Source organism: Corvus hawaiiensis, chromosome 12, assembly GCF_020740725.1.
Source record: "Corvus hawaiiensis isolate bCorHaw1 chromosome 12, bCorHaw1.pri.cur, whole genome shotgun sequence".
Classification (NCBI taxonomy): Eukaryota; Metazoa; Chordata; class Aves; order Passeriformes; family Corvidae; genus Corvus; species Corvus hawaiiensis.
In genome coordinates, this window is record NC_063224.1 from 273,251 (window position 1) to 295,921 (window position 22,671).

The following is a 22,671-nucleotide window of genomic DNA, read 5'->3' on the forward strand; positions in this document are numbered from 1 at the left end:
TCTGAGAGACACAGCATTAAATGCAACAGCACAACTAATGTTTAGAATTCATCCCTCTGCAAAAATATCAAAGCAAGCACAAGAGGGGCACTGAAGTTTCCAAAAGCTGAAGGGAAGCTGGTACATGACACAGCTTGGTCTGAGATTCCTCAAGCAGACTTCCATATTCGGTGGGGGGGACAATACTCAAAAGCCTTTTGAGTTCTCCTTCTGTTCCTTCTTCTTTGCCTCAGTAAGCTCATGTAGTGATGCAGGAACGGAATGGAAAAGCAATTCAAGCTGTATATGAACCAGGTATTATAGGGGATAAAGATCCCAAAATCGTTGTGGCTCCTCAGGTTTCAGTCTGTGCTCTCACGGGGCATACTGAGACAGCAAAGAGGTAGGGAAACACAGCAGTGAATCTTCCATGGGATGACGATCCTCTGTTTAGCAGCCCAAACTGGTGCTGCCCTGAAACATTCCCAGTTTAACACATCCCGTTCTGCCACCAAAGCACTCAGCACAAATCTGTATCAACTAGCTAGAATGCTGACAAGAGACATGCAGATGTACACGTGTGTATGCACACACATATATCAACAAAAGATCAGATCTCAGAGTGTTTTTCAGACAAGGGAGATACTCAAAAGGCAATACAATACATAAAAAATAAGCTAGGAGATGTAATAAAGCAGGTAGGGTTATTTAATGACCTTTGCTTAACATTTTCCCTTTAGCTAATTATTTTTGCTCCATTATTATAGTTATAGCTTATTAGACTCCTAGAGCTTGAAAGTTCCTCAGAGGAAGAGATCTGACCATTGTGAAAGATTCTGCTGTTGGGAATTGACAGTCTTGAGGCACTGAGAACACCTACTGCAAGCAAGCAAGGGTCTTCTCCTATGGTGCTATAATCTTAGAAACATCCTAAAAACCTCAGACAGAAAATCTTTTCAAAAGGCAATGAGCAGCCTTATGTGGGCTACCTAATGCTACCTGTTTATTCAAGATTGTGTGAAATGAGAGCTTCTTTTACGGCTTTTGTTTGTTTGAGGGTTTCAGCTTCATCAGACATAGTCACTGCCAGGAAAAGAGTGCAGTTTCTGACATGCCAGATTTCTTGTTGACTACATGCAAGGTCAAAAGAAATTTCAAGCCCCTTTGCTGATCCTGTGAACCAAGGATACTACATTTTAGAAAATAAAGCTCTGATGTCCTTTTCAAAATCATACAATGTATTTGAAGAGACAAGTAGAAAGTAAAATCTTGAATTAAGCAGCTTCTCCAGTAACAGAATCTATAACAATTCACCATTAGAAAACATTTAAACAAGTTTGGAAAACCAGACTAGACTCTGGCTCCCAATAAAACTGCAAAGAATTCCCAAAAGTGAGCAATTTTTTTTCACTGTATACTCTTATGGATACCAGGCATTTCATTACTGTCTAGGAAGGAAAATGAAATAGCACAGTAATAGGCCCCTGGAGACAAAGAAAACAAAACCGCACCCTTCCCCGCCCCACCCCGCCTTGCAAAAAACCCCGCAACAAACCAAAATGACAAAAGCAACCAAACCTCAAAACCACAACAACAACAAACCAAACCAAACAAATAACAAAAAAGCATTTTTGCAAAGTTTCTCCAAATACATTTTTCTTAAGACACAACTTGTTTGAAACAGAGCCATTGGACAATATTACTATAGGCTTCCTATCAGCTTTCAAAATTCATAGAACAGATCCTTGAATTCTATTTAGCATGGCTGGTATACATATCAACAGACTAATCTCCCTCTAGATTTTTATTATTTTGAGGAATTAATTTAAATACATTTTTGTAAGACTCCTTCACTTACCTAAGATGACTACATCATGCTTCCATACCATCCCACAACTGCTACTCTCTTAAAAGCAGATCATCACAAGTTTCCAAAGCAAAGCTGGAGTCTCACAGGCCCTCTGCCAATTCCAAATACACATTAAGAACTTGCCAAAACAGGGTTTTTCAGACCTGAACTTCTTCCTGCAAACACTTATTCACAATAGCAGCATTATGCTTTTCCTTGCCTTTTATTTTATACCCCGAGATGTTCTCTGCTTAGCAAGCAGCCTTATATTACTACTGCATCTTGTCCATACAAACGGCATGTCATCCCATAAGGCTTATATCAAATCAGAGTTAGCACAGAATCTGTGGAAGGGAGCTCATGAATATTATAAGTTGTTGGAAGTTTATTCCTGTCTGTGCTGCCCAGATCTGCTTCCAACCCCCTCACTTGTGAGAGCTTCCTTAAGATCAATATTTTTACCATCCCCAAGAGAACAGGCAATACTTCATTCCTGTATCCATATGTCAAGGACTCCAAATGTAGAAGAAAAATAATTCTTTGCAGACCTGCAAAGGGAGTCAAGACTCCCTGCTCCACTTGTTCTCATAAAGTTGTGGCGTAAGTTGAGGTAGGTGATATCTTGACTGTAGAAGAGGTGCTCTGGTACTTCCTCAAGGCTGTAGCATGAAAGATCAACCATGCTAAATCGCATAGACACAATCTGAAAGGAAAGAGAAAAAGCTGCAGCTGTGCAACAAATTTTCTCTGGAAGTCTAATAGAAGGCCAAAGAACACAAGTAGTAAAAAATCTGCAAGAACATGAAAGAACTCCTTGTGCCCACCAGGTAGAGTCCATGCAGGAAATGGGAGTCCATGAAGTACAAGCCTATGCCATTTGCTACATCCCTGACAAGGATGCATAGCTGGATACCAGCCAGGACTCACACAAAGTCCTGCTCTGCATGTGCACTGGGCACACTGCCTAAAGGCTAGGCTATAAGAGAACCAATGTAATAGAGCAAAACGGATCTTTGAGGAAACTCTATTGAGAAAGCATAATCTCCAAGTGCCTTCCAAAGGTGCAAGAAGCAACAGGAAGCAGTTGATTTTCCAGTTCAGTTCTTGGAGGTTTACAGAACCTCTGCTTGGCCTAGCTGCTTCTTCTGTACTTTTAGCTACTTCTTTCTTTTATTAGCTTGTTCAGGGTATAAAATTTGAAACATAACTTGTTATAAAAAGGCTTCATAAATTATGGTTTTGCAACATTTCATAAAGTCTTTGCAAATCTCAGATGTTCTTTCGTTAAGCATGTTTTGTTTTGAGGTCCTTGGTGCTTAATTTGACATTTTATGACCTGCTTTATCCTGAACTCATTTTGTATTTCATAATATCCTTGCTGACCTACGATCTCTCTGTAACTCAAATCTATCAGGGCAGCCCTGTGAATGTCCAGCTCATACTTCAGGTAGGTTCAAGTATGGGAACAAATGCAATCTGTAGGTTTCTATGGCTGTAAAGTCAGCCAGTCCCTGTGGTTTGTTCAATGACCTGTGATTAAGTTAGTCTCATAGGTGCCGCAGGGGTTAAAACAGCAGAGCAACTGCTCAACATCATTGCACATGTAGAGAAAAAGAGATGGCTAACAGAAAAATCTCTGTAGTCCAGAGCATGAAGGAAATAAAGAAAGCTGGAAAGTGTCCTGGGTACTTTCTCCTGCATCCTAGCTTCACCTCTGACTGCAGACCAAGCCTGCATCAGAAAACCCTTCCTGTGGCATACCCCTGCACCCACCATCCAAACCACACTGTCCCCATGGCCTCACCGTGGATGCTTGCCGGTGCCACCGCTGGCATTCTGCCAGCGTTTCAAAGGAAATATGGTATGTTTGAGCTTGTGCTCCAGCAGATGTGAAAGCAAGGGTGTACTGCCGACGTTTCATCTCTTCCACCTGCAAAGGGAGAATTGACAACAACAGTCTGCCTAAGTGCCAGCAATTACAATTGACCTGAAGTCTAGGGTGAGGTATTGCTGACCACCAGTAACACTACATTTTGCTGAAAATGCAGCTGCAAAGATACTGGAGAAAAACCCAGAAGTAAATCCTGCTTAACACATTTCTGGTGAAGTGGATACAAGAAGTAGTAATTTCCAGACTGCCCATTCACAACATTGGCTACTGCTGTGAAAGCTGAACTAGTGTATCTTCATTTTACTAGCCTTCAGACTACTACCTAAGCAAAGCAAGTAGAAAGGGGTCGGGCACATTAATGCAGTAATCTGTGACAAAAGCCTGCATTAATCTCTTGTGGATGATTCCTATCATTACCATTTCTTCTTCCTTCCCAAGCTACAGGCAGCTAACCAAAAAAAGCCTTACCTTCCCTCCAACGAGAGGCAAGATGTGCATCTTCCCTGCATGGCTGTCCTTCACCGAGGACACAATGAGGCACGTACCACAGAGAGTGACCGAGCGCTCTGCCCACTTGTGCAGCTGGGTCTTTCCTTTGCGTACATTATAGACTCCAGAGAGCAGGATGCGATCCAACTGTTCCACTTGACATGGCTTTTCTGAAGAAAAAGGGGACATTAGCATTTACTGTCCATGTGTTCTTCATTCTAATCTGTGAGTACAAATAACCAGTTGTTGTAAAGAACAAGCAGACAAATTGCACTTTAAAAAATGTCTCAGGCAGAGGACAAAACATCCTCAGTCAGCGCAGGAACGGCTGAGCAGCACCATTGGGTGCCTCTCAGAACAATGTTAGAATGGTTGCCATGCAGTCTTTTTAATCTACAGGTAGTTACAGACCTTAGCAAAGCCACATGCTTGCCAAATATCCTTCGTTCAAATGTAACAGAAAACCAATTTTAAACTCTCATTGAGTCAGCTAAAGTCACAGAAACCATTAAATAAGTGGCTTCTACTGGACTTTCAAGGAAGGTCTGGAAAATCAGCTACAGAAGGAAGTTCTTTCCCTGAAGATGACTGTCCTGGTTTTGCCTAGGATAGAATTAATTTTCTTCCTGGAAGATGGTACAGGGCTGTATTCTGGCTTCTGTGTGAGAATAATGTTGCTAACACACTGCTGTTTTGGTTGGTGCACAGCAGTGCTCACCCAAGTCAAGGACTTTTCAGTGTCCCATTCTCTTTAGCAAGGAGATGCACAAGAAACTGCAAGGGAGCATGGCTGGGCCAGCTGATCCAAACTAGCAAAAGGGATATTCCACAGCACAGAACATCATGCCCAGTATACAAACTGAGGGAACTGCGACAGAAGGGCTGAGCATTGCCACGGGAAGCGCACCAGTCAGTGTGATGAGCAGTGTATTGTGTATCACTTGTGTTTTATTCCTCTCTCTTTGTTATTCCCCTTTTCATTACAATTATTATTATTTTACTTTATTTCAATTTATGAAACAGTTTATGTTCTCAGTCCACAGATATCACCTTTTTCCCATTCTCCTTCCCATCCCATGGGGGAAGCAGTGTGTGAGTGAGCAGATGGGTGGGGTTAAACCACAACGGTCCTTTCAGGCGGCAGACCTGGTACACAAAGGGCGGAGACAGATCTGACCAGAGCGCGTTAAAACAAATTTGCCATAAGCATTTATTGTATTCGTTTAACAGTGGCTGGTCACAATGTTGATTTGTTTGCCCTATTTTGTTGCACTTGTTCTCAAGGTCGCATTATGTAACATCTTGTCTGCTGTAAAGGCTGGGTTAAGGTTATGATGTTGCATTTCGTAATCTGGTCTGTATGCTCAGCATGGCCCTTATCTCTGTGCTCTGGTGCCATTTAGTGGAAAATGTTGATAATGACACCATTTGCCTTTTCTCCTCAGAGAGTCCACCTAGGGAGTGGACACTTCCCACATCCTCCTTTTCTCCTCCAGCTTAATTACAACAGCGTTTGGGAATTCTGAATATCCTTGGCATGTTGAAAACCAGTGTGGTCCTACTGCTAGGAACGATGAATGTGGTTCAGGTCTTGTTTAGGGAGAAGCAACTATTTGCAGCTACTCCGACCTTGTGACAAGCACTGAGACTACTCAGACTGGACTGGAGTCAGACTGCTGCCAATTGCAGCCATACTGGACACACTCAAGGTCAACCATTCAGCTTCTGGAGTTGGGGTTACAGAGAATTTGAAGCCCACAATACTCTAACTGAAAGAGATACTGGTAGCATATGAAGGAATTTGAGCTGCTTCAGAGTAGGTTGGCACTGAGGTCCAGCTGCTCCTGGCACCTTCCTGGGGTGCTGGGCTGGATGCTCCAACTGATGCTATGTGGAGTAAGCAGGCCACACTGATCACACAACAAGCTTGAATAGGGAAACCATACTCCAAACATTTATCAGGAGCAAACAGTTAAGTACTAACTCAAGCTGTAATACTGTTTGTCAGTCAGACAGCAGGATCTTCAGCTTGCCAAATCTAAAGTGTTATCTTGAAGTCCGTATCTGGCTGACTTTAGCTGAAACATTTAGTTGTTTATTTACAACAATAGTTTTGTTTCAGGGACATGAAGTTTGACATAAGATGTCTTTTATTGGTGAGAAACTGTAAGCATCCACAGAAAAAATTGCTTTGACTTCACCAAGCTGAAAGACCAGCCCCACACTTGTAAGAAAACAATATTATGGGACTAAAAGTGGTATCCTACTACTAACTGCCACAGCGGCACTGTTCCAAGCATTACTACACAGCTACACCAATCTTCCAGTTTCCCTTTCTGCTCCAAAACCATGACACCTATCCTAGAGTGGGTCAAGGGGAAGCAATGGAAACAGTCAGGTGGCTGGAACATCTCTCCTATGGAGACAGGCTGAGAGAGTTGGGGTTGATCAGCCTGGAGAAGAGAAGGCTCTGGGAGGACTTTCCTGCAGCTTTTCCATATATAAAGGCAGCTTATAAGAAAGCATAGAGAGACATTTTACCAAGGCCTACAGTGGCAGAACAAGGGAACATGTTTCTAAACTGAAAGAGGGGAAATTTACACTGGACATGAGGAAGAAATGTTTTATGGTGAGGGGGGTGAGGCCCTGGCACAGGGTGCCCAGAGCAGCTGTGGCTGCCCCATCCCTGGAAGTGTCCAAGGCCAGGCTGGGCAGGGCTTGGAGCAACCTGGGACAGTGGAAGGTGTCCCTGCCCATGACAGGAGGGTGGAACTAGATGATTTAAGGTTCCTTCCAACCCAAGCCAGTCTGTGATGCCATGATTCTAAGTTTCTCTGTCTAAAATCCAGTACTTCCTCCCTTATGTTCTCAGCTGCAGGCTTTGCAAAATTATCATATCATCCTCCATAGCATTCCCTCTAATTCCTCCCCCACCTTTGAGAATCACTTCGTCAGCATTTGCTTGTACTTCCTTAAGACAGGTCTCCTGAACACTCTTCAGCCCTTATACTTCTTCCTTCACAGCCTCCTCCTAAGCAGACCAGCCACCCATGCTGACTGAAACTACTCAATTACATTTTCTACCTACTTGGTTCCATGAAGTTGAGTCGCTGTTCGTGAGTCCTCAGCAGGTCCTGCTTGACATAACCAAGCTTTCATTTTTTCCTCCAAAGTTCTCTATACCCCCTATCCTTGATGCCTCTACTCCTTCCAGCCTAGCTAACTTCTGGCTCCCTCTTCCTTGCCCCATAAATCCAGACTATGCATGTCACACTTCTTTCCATCTGTTACACTCCGTGTTTTGCATATATATGTACAGTGTATACAGTATATACACTGTTTTGCCTGTTCTACACACAGCTCCTAGACAGAAGGGGGTTGTCTCAGCAGGGTGAAGAAGCTGATTTCTTATGAACACTTTTTTTTGACACTGAATAAACAAAAGACGGCTAGCAGCTCAGTCTGGCTGCCTAGATCCACAATGCAAGAACAATTTTCCATTAAAAGCACTTTGATTTTTTTTTTCTGAAATGCAAAAAATACACAGGTGAAGTACTTAAAAGTAAGGAAATAATTTCTTTATTATCTTTCCTCACCCTCATTTCTGTTTCCTCTTAACTTCAGTGAATTCCCTTTCTGATCACTAGCACCAGATGCCCACAGGCCTATGCCTGTTATCTGTGGCTCCTTGTGTATACTGTATTCCTGCCTAAATCAGTTCAAGAGGCCACACTCCAAAGTCTCGCTTCTGTAATCCAATGCCCTAGGTTTCTGATGGCAGCCTGCATTATTATTAACCAGCTGGCACCTTCACTCTTCGCTGTTTAAAGGCTGTGGAGGTATTTGACCAGGACCTTCCTTGCCCATATCGACCCACTTTTTGTAAATACAAACTTCATGCACATCTAAACAGAACTGCAATGTGTTTCTGATCCTAGTGGGAGCTCGAAGTCATCAGTTGCAATATTTGAAGCTAAAGACAACAGAGCAATCTTGTGCCTTCCTGTAGACCTGTCTTTTCTCAAGCCATAGACAGGCTCAAGAAAACTACGGAAGTGTGATTTTTTTTCTATTAATCTTGAAAATGTTTTAAGAAATGCTTATTGGTACTGCAGGTGCTTGATGCAGCCCTCTATAAACCCAACAGGCTGGGTTCCAGCTCACAGTTACAGCTACAGGAACAGCGACAGTGTGCACACACAATTTCTTACCGCCGTAAAAGCGAATCATACAGCTGAGATCAGAGTTTGCTGCCTCTTCCTGCATTCTGAGAGGATCATCAAAACCCAACCCAGCCAAGTAGTCATACACAATCTGAAGGGGTTTTTCTGTGGGCTCCAGCCTCCTGTCAAAACATACAAGAAAGTAGTTTGAGAATGCAAAAAAGATTAAACAAGTCTCAGTATGGCTAAAGTGTGAGGAATACTGACACACTGTTCTGCTCCTCTGAAAAAGACTGGAAAGCACAGACCCTTGGGTCTCTGCTCCCTGCTTCACAAGCAGCACTTAAGAACTGCAGCACTTGTGAACTACATTGCAGAAGACGAACAGAGAGGAAAAGCAATTGGCATAAGCCACACAATTCATGGTGAATATTTCCATTCCATGATTTAAGGAGCACCAGGAAGAAACCATGACAAGACACAAAACCAGAAATACTGCGCAAAAAAGCAGATACCAAGTAATTAAAAACCCCTATGTATAATGCCTCAAAAATATAAAAGAACTCTTAATTTTTTTCTTTCAAATGCAGCTTGGAGCAAAGCATTTGAAGAATCCTCATGAAGAATTACTTAAAAGAAAAAAAAAAGAAAATACAAATTTCCTACTCTCTCTAGCTCACATCAGTGGCTAGATTCTTATGTTTTGGCAAGTTAACTTAACCAGTACATTTAAAAGGAGGTTTTAGAACTACGGCAGAACACAGGAAGGATTCAGTGGCTAGCTTGAATAAACAGCAGTAAGAGAAAAGTTCTTGTGAAACATCAGATTTAGTATATTCAGAATGGAAAAGATGTTTTCTGATCCTCTCTTCTCACTTTTTCCAGAGACCCTGAATTGTGATTTTGTTCAATAAAAACAACAAAATTTCTTGCTAAATTATAAGTTTAACTTTAGGGAAAAAAAATAGTGTAAAAGATTAACCACTGAAAATGTTAGGTAGGAGTTAAAATATGCTGTTCCAATGGTCCACTTATTATCCACCATTAAAAATCCCCATATTTAATCTAAAAGTGCCTAGCTTCAGATTAGTCACTGGACCTCACCTGTCACCTGTTCTTTAAACAGGAGTTCATAAACCATGTCACTAAACATTTCAAACGTCCTCTTCAAGATAAGGTGCAAGGTGCTTTTAAAATTATTTTTGCAGCTGAGAGGGTCTACTTTGATTCAAAAGGATTTTTACCACCAATTTCTTTTTAGCTTATCCCTACTCTGCAAGCACTAACATGACGGTTCCCTGTATCCACGTACTGGCTACACAAAACCACACATACACATTGGTTCTACTCAAACACTTTTACGTTCCTGGATCAAACCTGCTCTCATATCCCTCCAATGCACAAGTCCTCCTGAACTGCATCTTTTGGCAACTTGTAACCCTCCTTCCTCTCCTTTGCAGTATTTAGTATACTTCTCTTTCACATAAATATACCTAATGATACTGAAAAGCAGTGTTTTCCAGGGAATACTGCATGCTAAACCATCTAGAGCAACCTGCTGTACTGGCTTCTCAGTACCTGTCACTCCCTCCATCCATGTCCTCCGGAGTTCTTACCTTTTAGCCACAGGTTATTAACAGAGCAAGCTGAACAATGCAAGTTTACGTTTCTTCCGTCAAATATACACTAACCAGCTCCTCACCCAAAACAAGATGCTTACACTGAATAACAGTTTCCCATTTGTAAGATAATAGTCAATGAGTTTTACTGGTTTGCGCATTTCTTTTTCCCCCATGACATCAGAACACAGAACCTCAGGACATTTTGGGTTGGAATGGCCTTTAAAGGTCATCTACTCCAACCATCCTACCATGGACAGGGATATCTTCAATTCAAACAGGCTGCTCAGAGCCCAGTCCAACATCTCACTGCAACAAATGACTAATGCCTTTGGCAACCAAGCTTGAAATCTTGAAGCATCAAGATCAAGTTTGCGAGGTAGGACCTGTTTTCCACTAAACTTTGTTGATTTGCATACATCATTAATACTGCGTGTCTTAATGGGAAATATTTCCTTTCTGTACGTACCAAACTTTTCCACTTCTTCTCACCTCTTCTCAAGAATAAAAACATTTCTCATTGTTTTTAATGATTATATCACAGTATTTCCACTATTACTGACAGCTTTAAAAATGTCATCTCATAATTAAGGCAGGACATATTTCATAAAACATGAACCATTTACAAGTACCTAGTCATCCAGGCTTCCTTTGGAGTCACCAAGACACATCTCAAGAAGTAAATTGACCTCAGGTATTTCAAGCAGATACATTGCAACTCTGGCTTCACATATAGGACCTCTGGATCAGAAGCGGGATTACTCTCAAAGCTCTGGTACAAAACAACAAAGTTTCTAGTCTGAAAAGGCAATGTAGTTGATATGCAGCTGACCCACAAAACCAGTTCTTACTGCTCAATGCTTGCTAAGCCTGTTTAGGGCAAGTCTGCTCCCTGCTTTTGTTTTACACAGAAATACATCTACTTATTATCCAGAAGGCTGTATATGAAATAACCCCTTTCCTCTCTCTTCAGAAATTATCTCTTGGAGCTCCTATTCACTAATAAGCTGATGTCAGCTAAGATGGAATTCCTGCACAATCATCATGAAAAGCTGACTTATTAAACGCTCTTTCTTTGCGTGTTTTGTGAGATGGACACAGGACAAGAGATTGGTTCAAAAGAGCAAAATGCCATCAATTCTTCTTTCTTCGCAGAGATTTCTTAAGCTTATATGAAGGATCTCAGCCTTTTTTAGGACTATCTGTCAAGATTTACAAGCTCAGAGCCAAGCACATCTACAAATATATAGCTAAGGTTTATCTTAATATTTTTTGCTATAGAAACAGATACCAGAGAACACAACACCAAACTTCCAAAAGAGCTTTATGAGGTAATCTTAGAAATCATAAACCTGTGTATCTGTCTCTTATAACAGGCAAGCTATTAGAAACTGTAATGAATAAATAATAGATTGCACTTAACAATGCTGACTTCCAATACAGTTCACCCGATGTATTGTGTACCCTTCAGCATAGAATCCAAGAATATGTGAGATTTGACTGGATCTCCAAACCTTGTCCAAGTTTTCCTTGGCTACCCCCAGACTCCTATTCTTCTGCTATTAAAGCCTTATGCTTGCCAGGAAACAGCCTTTCCAGCATGTGACCCATGGCTCAGGAATTTTAAATGCTTGAGTGTCACTCACAAAAAGAACTTATCAAGTAGCCTGCATCTAGACTTCCCAAGGAAAAAAAAACAAACAAACACTCAAACTTTACTATTTGGTTGCTGAACAGACTGAGGCTTTTTAAAGTACACACTAAACTACATATCTGCACATCAGATTTCAGGAAGAACAGTAATGAGGTAGAGGGATCATTTGTGTTGTATGAAAAGCACATAAGTCACAGTTGTACAGGCTGCTCAATGCTCTCTGAGGTACAGTGCTCTGGCTTACCCTCCTGAAAAAGCTGGATACTCTATCCCACCATACTTACCCTTTTCAAGATGAGATCTGCTTTTTTTCTTTTTTATTCTTCTCATCTTATACTTCAGCAAGAATTAATGCTGCAGGGTTTCAAAATGCTAATTTGAAAAGCCCTTAATCTTCTTTCTTGTCCACATAAATCAAACTGATTTGCTCTTTGAAGACATCTAAGACACAACGCCCTTGGTTTTGTTTCTTTTCTATGAAAGCCATGTACAAAAGGAACATGGGTGGCAATAGCTATTCAAGCCCAATCCTCTACAAATGTACCTCTAGTACCATAGCACCAGTCCTATCTGAAAACCAATCAATTGAGTAGCCTGTTCTATTGCACCATCTAGGTTTGCTGGTCAGCAGCCACAGGACAAAAGCTTTCCCAAAAAGTCTTCTGAATTCTGGAAGCTGCCTATAAAAACATCACAAGTTGTTCCAACCTCACTACCTGGCAGGAGAGTTTTGAGTTTACAGAAAGATCTACACCCAAAAAGTCACAGGAGGCAATGACTGGCCACTCTGTAGAGGAAGTGGAGCTCAGGGTTAGGTATTTCAGTCGTGAAGACATGGTGGAAAGGGTGTCTGACTGCCTTCTGGCACTTCACTGTGTGCTGGACCTGTGACCGAGGAACACCGGGGCAGAGCCAGGTATGTGACTAACAACACTCACAGGGTCTGTAAATAAAGCCACAAGCACACCAGCCCATTGCCTACAGACCATGCTCACACTGAGAAAGGGAGCAGTTCCCTGAGTGCTCTTGGAGACATTCTGGAGACCTTGAGTATTTCCACACTGGAGGACTGGATTACTGGTCCAAGTTCTCATCAAGAGCCATGTGACTCACTAACAAAACCGTGGACAGGCCAGCAAAAGGAAAACCAAAACCTGTATAGGGAATGGCAGTTTCCATATGGAATTTCTTCACTAACTTGGTCAAGGCTGACATACCCCAGAAGTAACAGTTAAATTGCAGCAGAAAAATACACTTTCAAGAGAAAGCAACATGGTGTGAAACCCAAACTGGCATGAGATCACATTAGAACAGTACAAACTCATCCTGTACCAAACACAATGGGCTCTGAACGCTGGCACATGTGAGAACACACGGCTGTCACAGCAGCTGCAGTCTGGCACAAGCAGCCCATGGCATCCTCAGCAGCATCACACATCAGGGACTGAATACTTCCTCTGCTCACAGCAGCTCTCCGCAGCATAGGTGCAAAGGCTTAAGGAGACAGAAAAGCCAACAAGAAGTAGCAACAGTTTCAGTTTCACTCCTTTTGCAACTGTAGCTCTCCACAAGCATGGGTCAAGTTTTCAAATCTTTGCAGCTTAAATTTTTTTTGTGAGTGGTATCCAGACCAAAGAAGGTATCCACACTATTCTTGTTTAAGCCTTCCCTCTGCAGGAAGATATAACTCCTGGATATGAAGGGATACAAGCATAAGGAAAGATTCTGGCTAGGAGAAAGCTAAAGATCCTTGAGGTACACTGTGGAAAAGAAAAAGTTCTTACAGAAACTGACTTGAATTCACAGAATTGAAAAGGAAATAGAACGATCACAAGGACATTGCTGAATATTTAGACTGAATACACAAAAGAGCTTCTGCTATTCTTCCATACAGCTTTCAGTCTTCCAAGTCAGGTGCCAAATCAACATCTGCCATGCTTTGGAAAGAAAGTCACCTGCTGATATTAAAAGGGTGAAGAATTCAGAAGCTGTCTGAGAGATGCATGTACTTATGGTAAGATGTGATCAGATATTTAACAAAGTAATTTGTATTTGTGAACACATTATTAACGTAATTGGTAAAGTTTGTTCGAGGAAGGAACTATCTCAACAGGGCATGAGGATAATCTTGAGCATTCTGTCATCTTCCTGTGGACATGCAAGTAGATACCCATTCAGGCCTGCTTCCTGTTACTAACACAGGTGTTACTGGAGCAATACTGGTAACTCCCATTTCCTTACCAAGAACAACTCCAGTGGGAAGTAATTCAAGGATCTCTTCTGTGGCAAACACTCTAAGAATTACAAGGAACAGACACATCATAACCAAGAACTCTTCACAAAATTTATGACAAATCTTGACCAAGTCCTAGACACACCAAGAGGCAAAAAGAGTGGGAAGTAATAATTTACAGCTCAGTACTTGCTTCCAAAAGACTGGCAGCAGATCCAATTTGCTAATCCAGTGCAAAGTCTGCCACAAATCAAAGACAGGCACAGCTAGCTAGCAAGAGAAAAGTGAGAATTGAAAAGAATTCAAACACAAAAGCCACTTCAAAAGCTAAAAAAAGTAAAAATGTGTCTCTCTGAATACATCTACAAGCTTTACCTAAGATTTTTTCATGATCTGCACTAACTGGTCTGCTCTTCCTTAAAAATGCTGGAAAATCTGCTCACTATTAGGGTCCAAAACATGCCAACTTCCTTACCAATTTTTCAAGCAACAAACAGCTTTTCAGCTGCCTCAGTGGCTATGTTCAAGTGTCTATCTCTTCTCATACAGTGTTTCTAACTAATCCATCCCTCGTTCCTATAACCCTGACCAGTGCAACCTTTTCCAACAGTCAGTTTTAAACACATCCTATTCTCTCTGCATCTCCCCCCACTAACATTCCCACCCCATTTCAGAGCAAACACACACCACAGTTTTAAAATTTGGACACATGTGACCTGTAACTTTCATTTCACTATCAAAAATCCAGCTACTAGCTCTGTTCAAAATGCATTGTATCTACTGCTTAGCCTTTAAGTAAGAAGACCACAGCAATTATTTGCCCCTGAGAACAGGAGTGGCAATTTCATAACTGAATCTTAAGACCAGAAGAATCAGCGCAAAGTCTAAATACCAACAAACCGAATGGGAGCTTGTAAACCTACAGTCCATAACACACCCACAGCATAAAGTTTGTGTACATTAAACCCTGAGCCATCTATTTTCAGCCAAAATTGACTTCAGGCATAAAACACAGCATCTAATGCTTAAGTCTTCTTTATATAACCCTTGCTACATTTTCTGTCTGCCTAAAATTATTTATCTGGCAACTCTTCTTAGTAAAAAAATTATGAACAGGTAAATATCACATGACATAACTGTGAAACTACCTTACTTATTTTGCTGACTCAAAATAACTGTTTACAGCCTCTTAAATAGATCAGGTTGTCTGGATGCTAAAATCCCCATAACACAGAACACAACAAAAGAATATATGAACAGGCACCTCTACCCAGAAAATGAGGACATATTTCGGGCTGGAGCAACAGTCGGGCTGGAGCAACAGTCAAACCCTCCCTGTTAAAACACACAACTATGAGGCGTGTAACCTCTACTTCACCACTACCTGTTTTTTATTAATTGCATGACTCAAGGCTGTACCTGACTACCAGCTACTACCTCTGCCTGTTCCCTACCTGCCCTGCCAACAGGTGAACACGGTGAACGGAGCCTCGCAAACCTATACAAAACATTTCTCAGTCAGGTTTATCCTTTCTTGGCCCTCACCTGACCAGGTCTCCATGAAGCTGCAAAAAGAGGTTTTTCCTCCCTTCTCCATCACAGATCTCCGAGGCTTGGGTGTCCACTGTGCAGAGGACCAGGCGTAAGTCCGAAGGAGCTGCAGCTGCTGAGTCTCTTCCATAAACATATAGGCAGCCTCGTCCGACGTCCCCTTTCAGCCAGGTCCTCTCACGGGAACCAACCCGACTCCTGCTCTGGCAGCTCCTGCTCCCGGCGCGCTTCGCGTTCCTCTGCAAGGCAGCCCAGACCCGAGCGTCAGCACCGCCTCCGGCCGCGGCCATACTCCGACCTGGCCTCGCACCGGCCCCCTCCGCACAGGCCGCAGCCACCGGGATTCCCACGCCGGGCAGGGAAAGACCAAGGTCGCGGCGGGCAGAGCCCCCGGCGTCCCGCAGCCGACTCCCCCCACCCCACCGAGTCGCCGGGAGCGGCGGAGGCCTCGGTCCCCTCCTCACCTTGAGCACCCGGATGCCGCCGCGGGGTCCGGCCCGGCCCCCTCGTGCACCGCCCGGCGCCGCCGCCTCGTCCTCCTCAGGCTCCTGCGCCTCCCTGGGCCCGGGCCCCGGCCCAGCACCCGGCCCCGGCCCCGGCCCGGCCTCCCCCATCGCTGGCCGGACCGACAGCCCGGGCCTCCGCGGCCCCGCCCCGGAAGCGCACCGGCCGTCCGGCCCAGGCCCCGCCCCGGGCGGCGGCGGGAGCGTGGGGTCCAGGCCGGGCACCCCGACCTCCGCGGCTGCGTCCGTGCCCTTCTACCAGCGAGAGGTGCCGAGTGAGAGCCGCTCGCCAGCCGGGCGGGGAAAAGGCAAAGCTCACGTGAGCGCTGCAAACGCACCTGTCACCGCTCGCCCTTCACACAGCTCCAGGATCTGTCACCATTCACCGCCCCGCAGCTGGAGGGAGGTAGGCTGCACAACAGCCGAACATCACCGTTCTCCTGCTGCCCCGCAGGTCCATCACGTAAGCTCTGCCAGTCTTAACCAGTGGCTGCTACTAATGACGGCATCATCGACCACCGACGTCATCATGACACAGTTTGCAAGAATTTGAGTATGCTTTAGGGCAGCCACTGCTCCTGCCCCAACAGGATCAAGCACATTTAAAAAAGCCTCCCACCTTCCCACAGTGAAATTACATGTTAGAAGAGACATGAAAAGTCATCTACTGAAATGTGAATGTGACTAGAAAACACAAAGGAGGCACATGTGGGGACAGAGATACGACGGCAATCCTTGTCCAAGAGGCACAAGGAGAAAGGGATCTTTTAACGAGCTCCCAGAGCAGGCTCCAAATACTCCTTGTGTTCAGATCCCATCACACCTTTCTAGCACCTGGACAAGCATTGTTGCTAGTAACTAACACTCACTCTCAGCATGGTATTCCACAGGAACTGCTCAAGTGTTTTGCAATTGTCCACTCATCTCTGTCTCCAAAATTTCCTGTAAAGTTTTTTTCAAAATCTGGCCTTATTATTTTGTATCATCTGACCTTGCCCTGGCCAAACATTAAGAATCAAAACATTAAGAATCAAAACATTCTATCCCACTGTACTTGCAGAAAGCAACAAGGCACAATTTTAAATCATTGAATATTGACTCATTTTATTAGTCACTTCATAATTTGTTTCAACCAAAAGACAATACACACAGCAGAAGTCTAATGCATCCCATGTAAATGTTTACATCTGTTAAGCTCCTCACTCACCTATGACTCAGCATTTACTTAAATTTTTCACATCTCAAAAATAGGTCTCCAGAATTTCGAGTGCCATCAGGTGCCCTGTTCAAATGGCATGTTTTCACTTTAAATTTGGTTGGGGTTGGTTTTTTAGTAACTTTTTGTTTGCCTTTTTTTTTTCTCTATACTGTCAAAGAGGTGGGATGGGGCTCTATGTAAAATTTAAATTACATCATCAGGAAAGTAAAAGGAATATACAGGAAGAGAGTGAAAGTTAAAAGGGAAGCAGTCCAGCAGCTCATTCCCTCACAGCCTCCAGGTAGAAAATGAACACCTGAAAGCGCACCAGCGTCACTGCTGCCGCGGCTCACAGCTAGTACCAGCCTTAGGGAAGGCACTGGTACCTTTCCCAGCTGTTTCAGTATCTTCTGAGTTATAGATCCAAGGTACTGTAAAGACAGTCCCCTCACTGCTATTGCTTCAGTAAGTTGTTCAAGGCCATATTTTGTGCCATCAAAACCTGGACAAAGTCGACTTTTAGGACCTTCCCATGTCTCCTCCCCCTTCAGGCCCATTATGGCCACTATTGTTTCTGTCATTTTTTGACTCAAAATACATTCACTTGGAAAAACAGACATCCAGTGTCTCCCGGTTCCAAAGCCTCCCATGCAGATACTAGTAAGATTAGCCATGAAGTCCGTATCTTGCTGCCTTTATATCCCCCTTACACTGAAGCAAGGAAAGTGTTGACCAGACCTGTAAGAATTGTGTTCAATCAGTGGGAAGAGGACTCAGCCTGTGCTTGGAGTGCCTCAGACATGCAAGTACTCTCCAGAGGAAAACTACAGCAGCAGCACAAAGCTCGAAATGCACATGGGGGTCAAAGAGCAAACAGCATTATCTGGTATTGCAGATGGGGGAAGGTGTGAAGCCTGGACTTCCTTCTTGCGTAATGTCAGCATCCATCCCTTAGTGAGGAGGGGAGAGCTCCAAGGACAACTGGAATGTTTGGCTGCTACACAAGAGTACTTCATAGCCAAGGGATGGCTTCCTGCAAAATGTATTTCGGGTACACGCATCGCCTCCTTCAGCTCAACTCAAATACATGACGAAATGCCCATTTCCCCACAGACACGGTGCAAGGGTGGCTGAAGGAGCCAAGAACACAGAAAGAATTCACCCTGCAAGCTTACCAGAGACTGACAGCAAACCCCAGCTGCTCTAGGGGACAGAAAACAAGTAGGACAAGAGGGACAACATACTCTGCTGCACCAAGTGGCCAGGCGAGACACCATTTTCTTCTTCCTTCCCATCTAATTTCCTGTACCAGTGCTCTTTCCCAGCAAAACCAAAGGGAGAGCGAGGCATGCTGGCTTTCAGTACGAGTGACCATGTACAACTCTGTGAAGAGAATGGGAGAGCTTATGAGGAGTTTGGGAACCAAGGCAAAGACTGCCCACTAACTTTTTATCTGGCATGCCCTCAGAGCTCACTGGGGTATGGATTTAACATGCTCAGTCTTCCACATTGAGTTTGAGCTAGTGGGGCAGTGAATAGCCACAAATGCAGTGAAAACAAACTAAATGCTCAGCAGAAGAAATGGACTGTGATTCAGCCATTTCCTGCAAAACTGCCTGTTTCATGATGCTTCTAGCTAAGCACAGGCTATATCTCACCACTGATAGCCAAGGCATGACCGTACCACAACCCAAAGTTAATTTTAAGGAAATCATACATTGTTCTTCTAGATTTTATAACCCTATGCTGATTCCAGTTCCAGGAGAAAAAAGTTCTTTGCTAATCTGAAGGCCCAAACCAGTTCAATCAGTAAGATAGCAAAAATGCCCTCCAAGAAAAGATAAATTTACTCCACTGCACACGGACCGGCACTTAAATCAGTGACACAGTCAGTCCCACATTATATTGCTTAATGCAGTTAAGACCAGACCAGACTGAACAACTCTTAGGGGCCTCTTGCTCCCAATTCAAAGGCAGAATTGGTCTTCAGTTTTCCTGAAGTACACTGTGGACCACTCTTGCAATACTTTTGGCAAGCTCTGGAGCCCAGCATCAGCACTTCTGTGGACACAAAAAGCTATGTCTAAGCTTGCCCTCAGAGCACTCAATGAACTGAAAAGACCTAGAACAGAACTGAAGCAGAAGTGTTCAACCTTCAGCTCACCAGCACATTCACAAATGAAAATCTAAGATCTATCCTAAGATATATCCTGAAGAGCACTGAACATCTGAACAGTTTGTCACACTGCTTTCATCTGTCTTACACATCACCTCCAAGAGACTGCCCAGAACTGCACCACTCCCAAGAGTTCCCACAGTGACATCCCTGAACGAAGCTTTCTGCGAGCTCAGAAGGGTACCAGACCTCACATCTTTGGACCCAAATACTCAAACAACTGGCTTCCATTCAAAACACAGTTTAGTTACTTTCAGTCTGGACCTGAACTGGCTCATTATTCTGAAAGGGGAACAAGGATCAACTAAGTAAAAAAATGGGAAAAGGTCTCTTTAAACTGCATGGTCTTTATTTCAGTGCCAATATTACAGATACAACACAAATATCCCAGTCAGAAGTAACTCAAATGGAACCCAGGGGGTCTGCTACAGGCTCTGGAAATTAAACTGGGGAGAAGTTCTGGAATAACCAAGAAGAGCAACTTTGCAGCATAGTCTCTGATGAGACTCCCAGCAGGAGCAAAGCCCTTGCCCAAAAACTGATCTACAAAATTCAGTGTGTCTTTTCTACCCATAAACCACAACTAACAGGTTGAAAGATTTTGAAACCGTATGTGGTAGAAAACCAGCTGCTCATTTTATCGCTACATCTCTCATACCTCACTTCACTTTCTGGGGAAGCTACAGAAGACTCTATGAATCTGCATGGCTGTAGCTACTGATGGAAAGAAAGAAAATTCAGGTGTAAAGTCTTCATTTCCAAGTACAGCACCAAAGCAATTTTACCAACTCTTACCAGCACCTCTTCTCCTGCACTGTGTCCCAGGTTTGCAGGTGAACTCCAAAGGTTCTTGCTCTTTGTATGCATCACATAACTAAGAAGTGGGTGTATACAATAATGCACTGAATAGGTCATAAGAAGCCTCCAGCTCCTTAAGACCTAGGGGGATACAAGAAGAAAGAGGCAGAGCAGCCTGACATTCCCCAAGACCCCATCTGAGTCCCAGATGAAAATGTCTGAAGGAATCCTGCTAAAAATGAACGACAACACGCCTTACCCACCCCAAGGAAAAAAAGACAGCAGAAAGAAGGAGCAACTGCTCACTTGCTGCAGAGAGAAGAAAGTTTCCCTGCTAGAAATTCCAGACTTCTCTTCCAACCAGGCTGTGTTCCTTTTTGAGGGGGAAGGAGGGTGGGGAAGGGAAGAAGGGAATGTTGCTTCTGGCTGTGAATGCATGTGTGAGGGAGTGCACAGTAGCCTCCACAAGCTGCCAGCCTCATCAGCAGAGGAGAGGAGATTAGTCTTAACAGATATGCTTCAAAGTCAGCAATCACTTCAGGAAAATTCCTCCTCATCAGCAGGTCTCATTTGTTCCCCATGCCCATGGTGCAGTTTGGGGGATTGCCAAGGATCACAACCTTCTTCCCAGAGTTCTTTTGATTGGGTGGGATGAGAATAAGAACGGTGCCAGAGCCTCATTGCCAAGACTGAGGGGGGAAGTTGTTGACTTCTGCTAGATCCTGCATTGCTGAGCCCTTGTGATTATATGTCAACTTGATCCGCATACGTAGTTGTTGCTACAAGAGAAATGGGGGGAACAAACAAACACACACAAAACAAATTCAGGTCTTTATTAAAGGTCAGAGACTCCCACCTCATCCAGTTCCCCTACCCCACCCCATGAATGCTCAACACAGACCCTTCCTGACCACAAGACTTTGCTGGGAATAGGTGCAGGGTGAGCTATGACACTGAAGATAAATGCTCAGTCTGGTAGGACATCAATTGGTCACTATAGTTCTCAGATCAGGTACAAGCTCTTAGAAAAGTTATAGCACAGCTTCTACCCACATCTGTCTCTGCACTGGCCCTGCTCTTGCAAGCACTGAGGTCCTTAAATACAAAATTAACTGCCTTCAAATTCTGGTTAACAACAGAAGAAAGCAGAAGGCAGATCTGTACTCTGTCTGATGCACTGCACTTGGGCTTGCAGGGAGAGATGGGCTGTCCATTCAGTGCAGCAGTCTGGAAACTTCAAGTACTGCACAGCTCAGCAGCACTGTGAAGGACATAGCCTATGAAAGACTGGAAACAGAATCTCCAAGAACATTCCCTTCTGCTATAAGTAAATGATGGAATAGCTCAGAAGTCACTTTACACTGTCATTTGGCTGTCACCCAGATACTAGGTGGCCCTTAAAAACAGCTAGAGTACAGCACGCTCCAGCCAGCTTCTCTGTTCTCCTTTCTCTCAAAAACCCCAAAAATGAAAAGCCAAAAGTTGACCATTTCTGTCTCTTTTCTCCATACCTACAGGCAAATACACAAAAGGGACAGCAGAGGGAAGAATGGAAGACAATGACTGCTTCAACCAGGCTCAGGATAAATAAGTTATCACTGTATCACTAATAGATCAACATCGTCACTTTTTGGTTTATTTGGCGTTTTGGAAAACTAGCCATTAGTTTCAATCCAGCATGATGGCACTATTTTGCACCTCTGTACTCTGAAGTGTTCCTAGGAGTTGTGGCGTTCCTACAAGAAAGCATGCCACTACCCTAGGTGTGTTTCACCTTGTGGGTCCCATTCTAGCACATTACTGGAAAACACCTAAATCCTCCAAGGTTAAGAAAATAACTTTCAAGGTGATCTATAGCACCACAGAGAACCTGGTATCAGATGTATATAAGACAGAGAATAATTAGTCTTGTGGCTTAGTATAGGCAGAGGTGAGCAGACTACATGGAAACAGATGTATGGAAACCACAAAAACTATGCACTAGAAGACTGCCATTCAGTGAAACTTGGGATGAAATCTGTGATTTTTTTTTTTTCTGACTTGCAAATCAGTCTAGCAGCAACACTTTACATCTAGAGCAGTACGTAAGTGTTAACCCATGAAAAACTTCAGATGTTTTAAGTTCCTAGAATCATTTAACATCATAAGGCTGTCTCAAAAGAAGAAATGTGATCTCAATTTTGTTTTTCTTTCTGATGCCATCTGAGCACTTGCAAACCCTCTTAAGGAGGACATGTGGGCCACATCCCTCCCTCCCCTCAAGTCTGTTGTGTCCATGTCTTGAAGCCTGTCTCTGAAGGCTGTAAAACAAATGGAATTATAATTACACCACACCTAAGATTCTTTCCATCAACCATTTAAAACTACACTCATCACATTAAAAACAAGTGACACCACTTGACAGACCATTTTAAGAATATGGACCAAGCTACTTTTTTGTGTAACAAACATTTCAAGTAACACCGCTGCAGATAGCAAGAACGAGTGTTGAGTATCTTTATATATCAAGATGCTTGCTTTCCAAACATCACTTTTACAACACAGAGAAACACTAGATTGAGCTCCTCT

At 43.4% G+C, this 22,671-nt stretch overlaps 2 protein-coding genes across 7 annotated transcripts in view; both read right to left on the bottom strand.

Annotated features, from left to right (window-relative positions):
- The window catches only part of PHLPP2 (PH domain and leucine rich repeat protein phosphatase 2), a 34,448-nt gene extending 18,389 nt beyond the window's left edge, over positions 1 to 16,059 (bottom strand). For 2 of the 3 annotated variants that reach the window (XM_048316344.1, XM_048316343.1), the window contains exons 1-6: positions 15,893 to 16,059; positions 15,423 to 15,667; positions 8,420 to 8,553; positions 4,188 to 4,378; positions 3,633 to 3,758; positions 2,377 to 2,531 (exon numbers count right to left, since the gene is read on the bottom strand). In XM_048316344.1, coding sequence (XP_048172301.1) covers positions 2,377 to 2,531; positions 3,633 to 3,758; positions 4,188 to 4,378; positions 8,420 to 8,553; positions 15,423 to 15,667; positions 15,893 to 16,042 — 1,001 coding nt within the window. In that variant the 5' untranslated portion in view covers positions 16,043 to 16,059. Of the gene's footprint in view, positions 1 to 2,376; positions 2,532 to 3,632; positions 3,759 to 4,187; positions 4,379 to 8,419; positions 8,554 to 10,622; positions 10,763 to 15,422; positions 15,668 to 15,892 lie in introns of those variants that run through there. The other variant, XM_048316345.1, reaches the window with a different exon arrangement.
- Positions 16,060 to 17,015: 956 nt separating this feature from the next.
- The window catches only part of AP1G1 (adaptor related protein complex 1 subunit gamma 1), a 38,296-nt gene continuing 32,640 nt past the window's right edge, over positions 17,016 to 22,671 (bottom strand). For all 4 annotated transcript variants that reach the window (XM_048316351.1, XM_048316350.1, XM_048316347.1 and 1 more), the window contains one exon: positions 17,016 to 20,882. In XM_048316351.1, the coding sequence (XP_048172308.1) occupies positions 20,781 to 20,882 (102 nt within the window). In that variant the 3' untranslated portion in view covers positions 17,016 to 20,780. The remainder of the gene's footprint in view (positions 20,883 to 22,671) is intronic.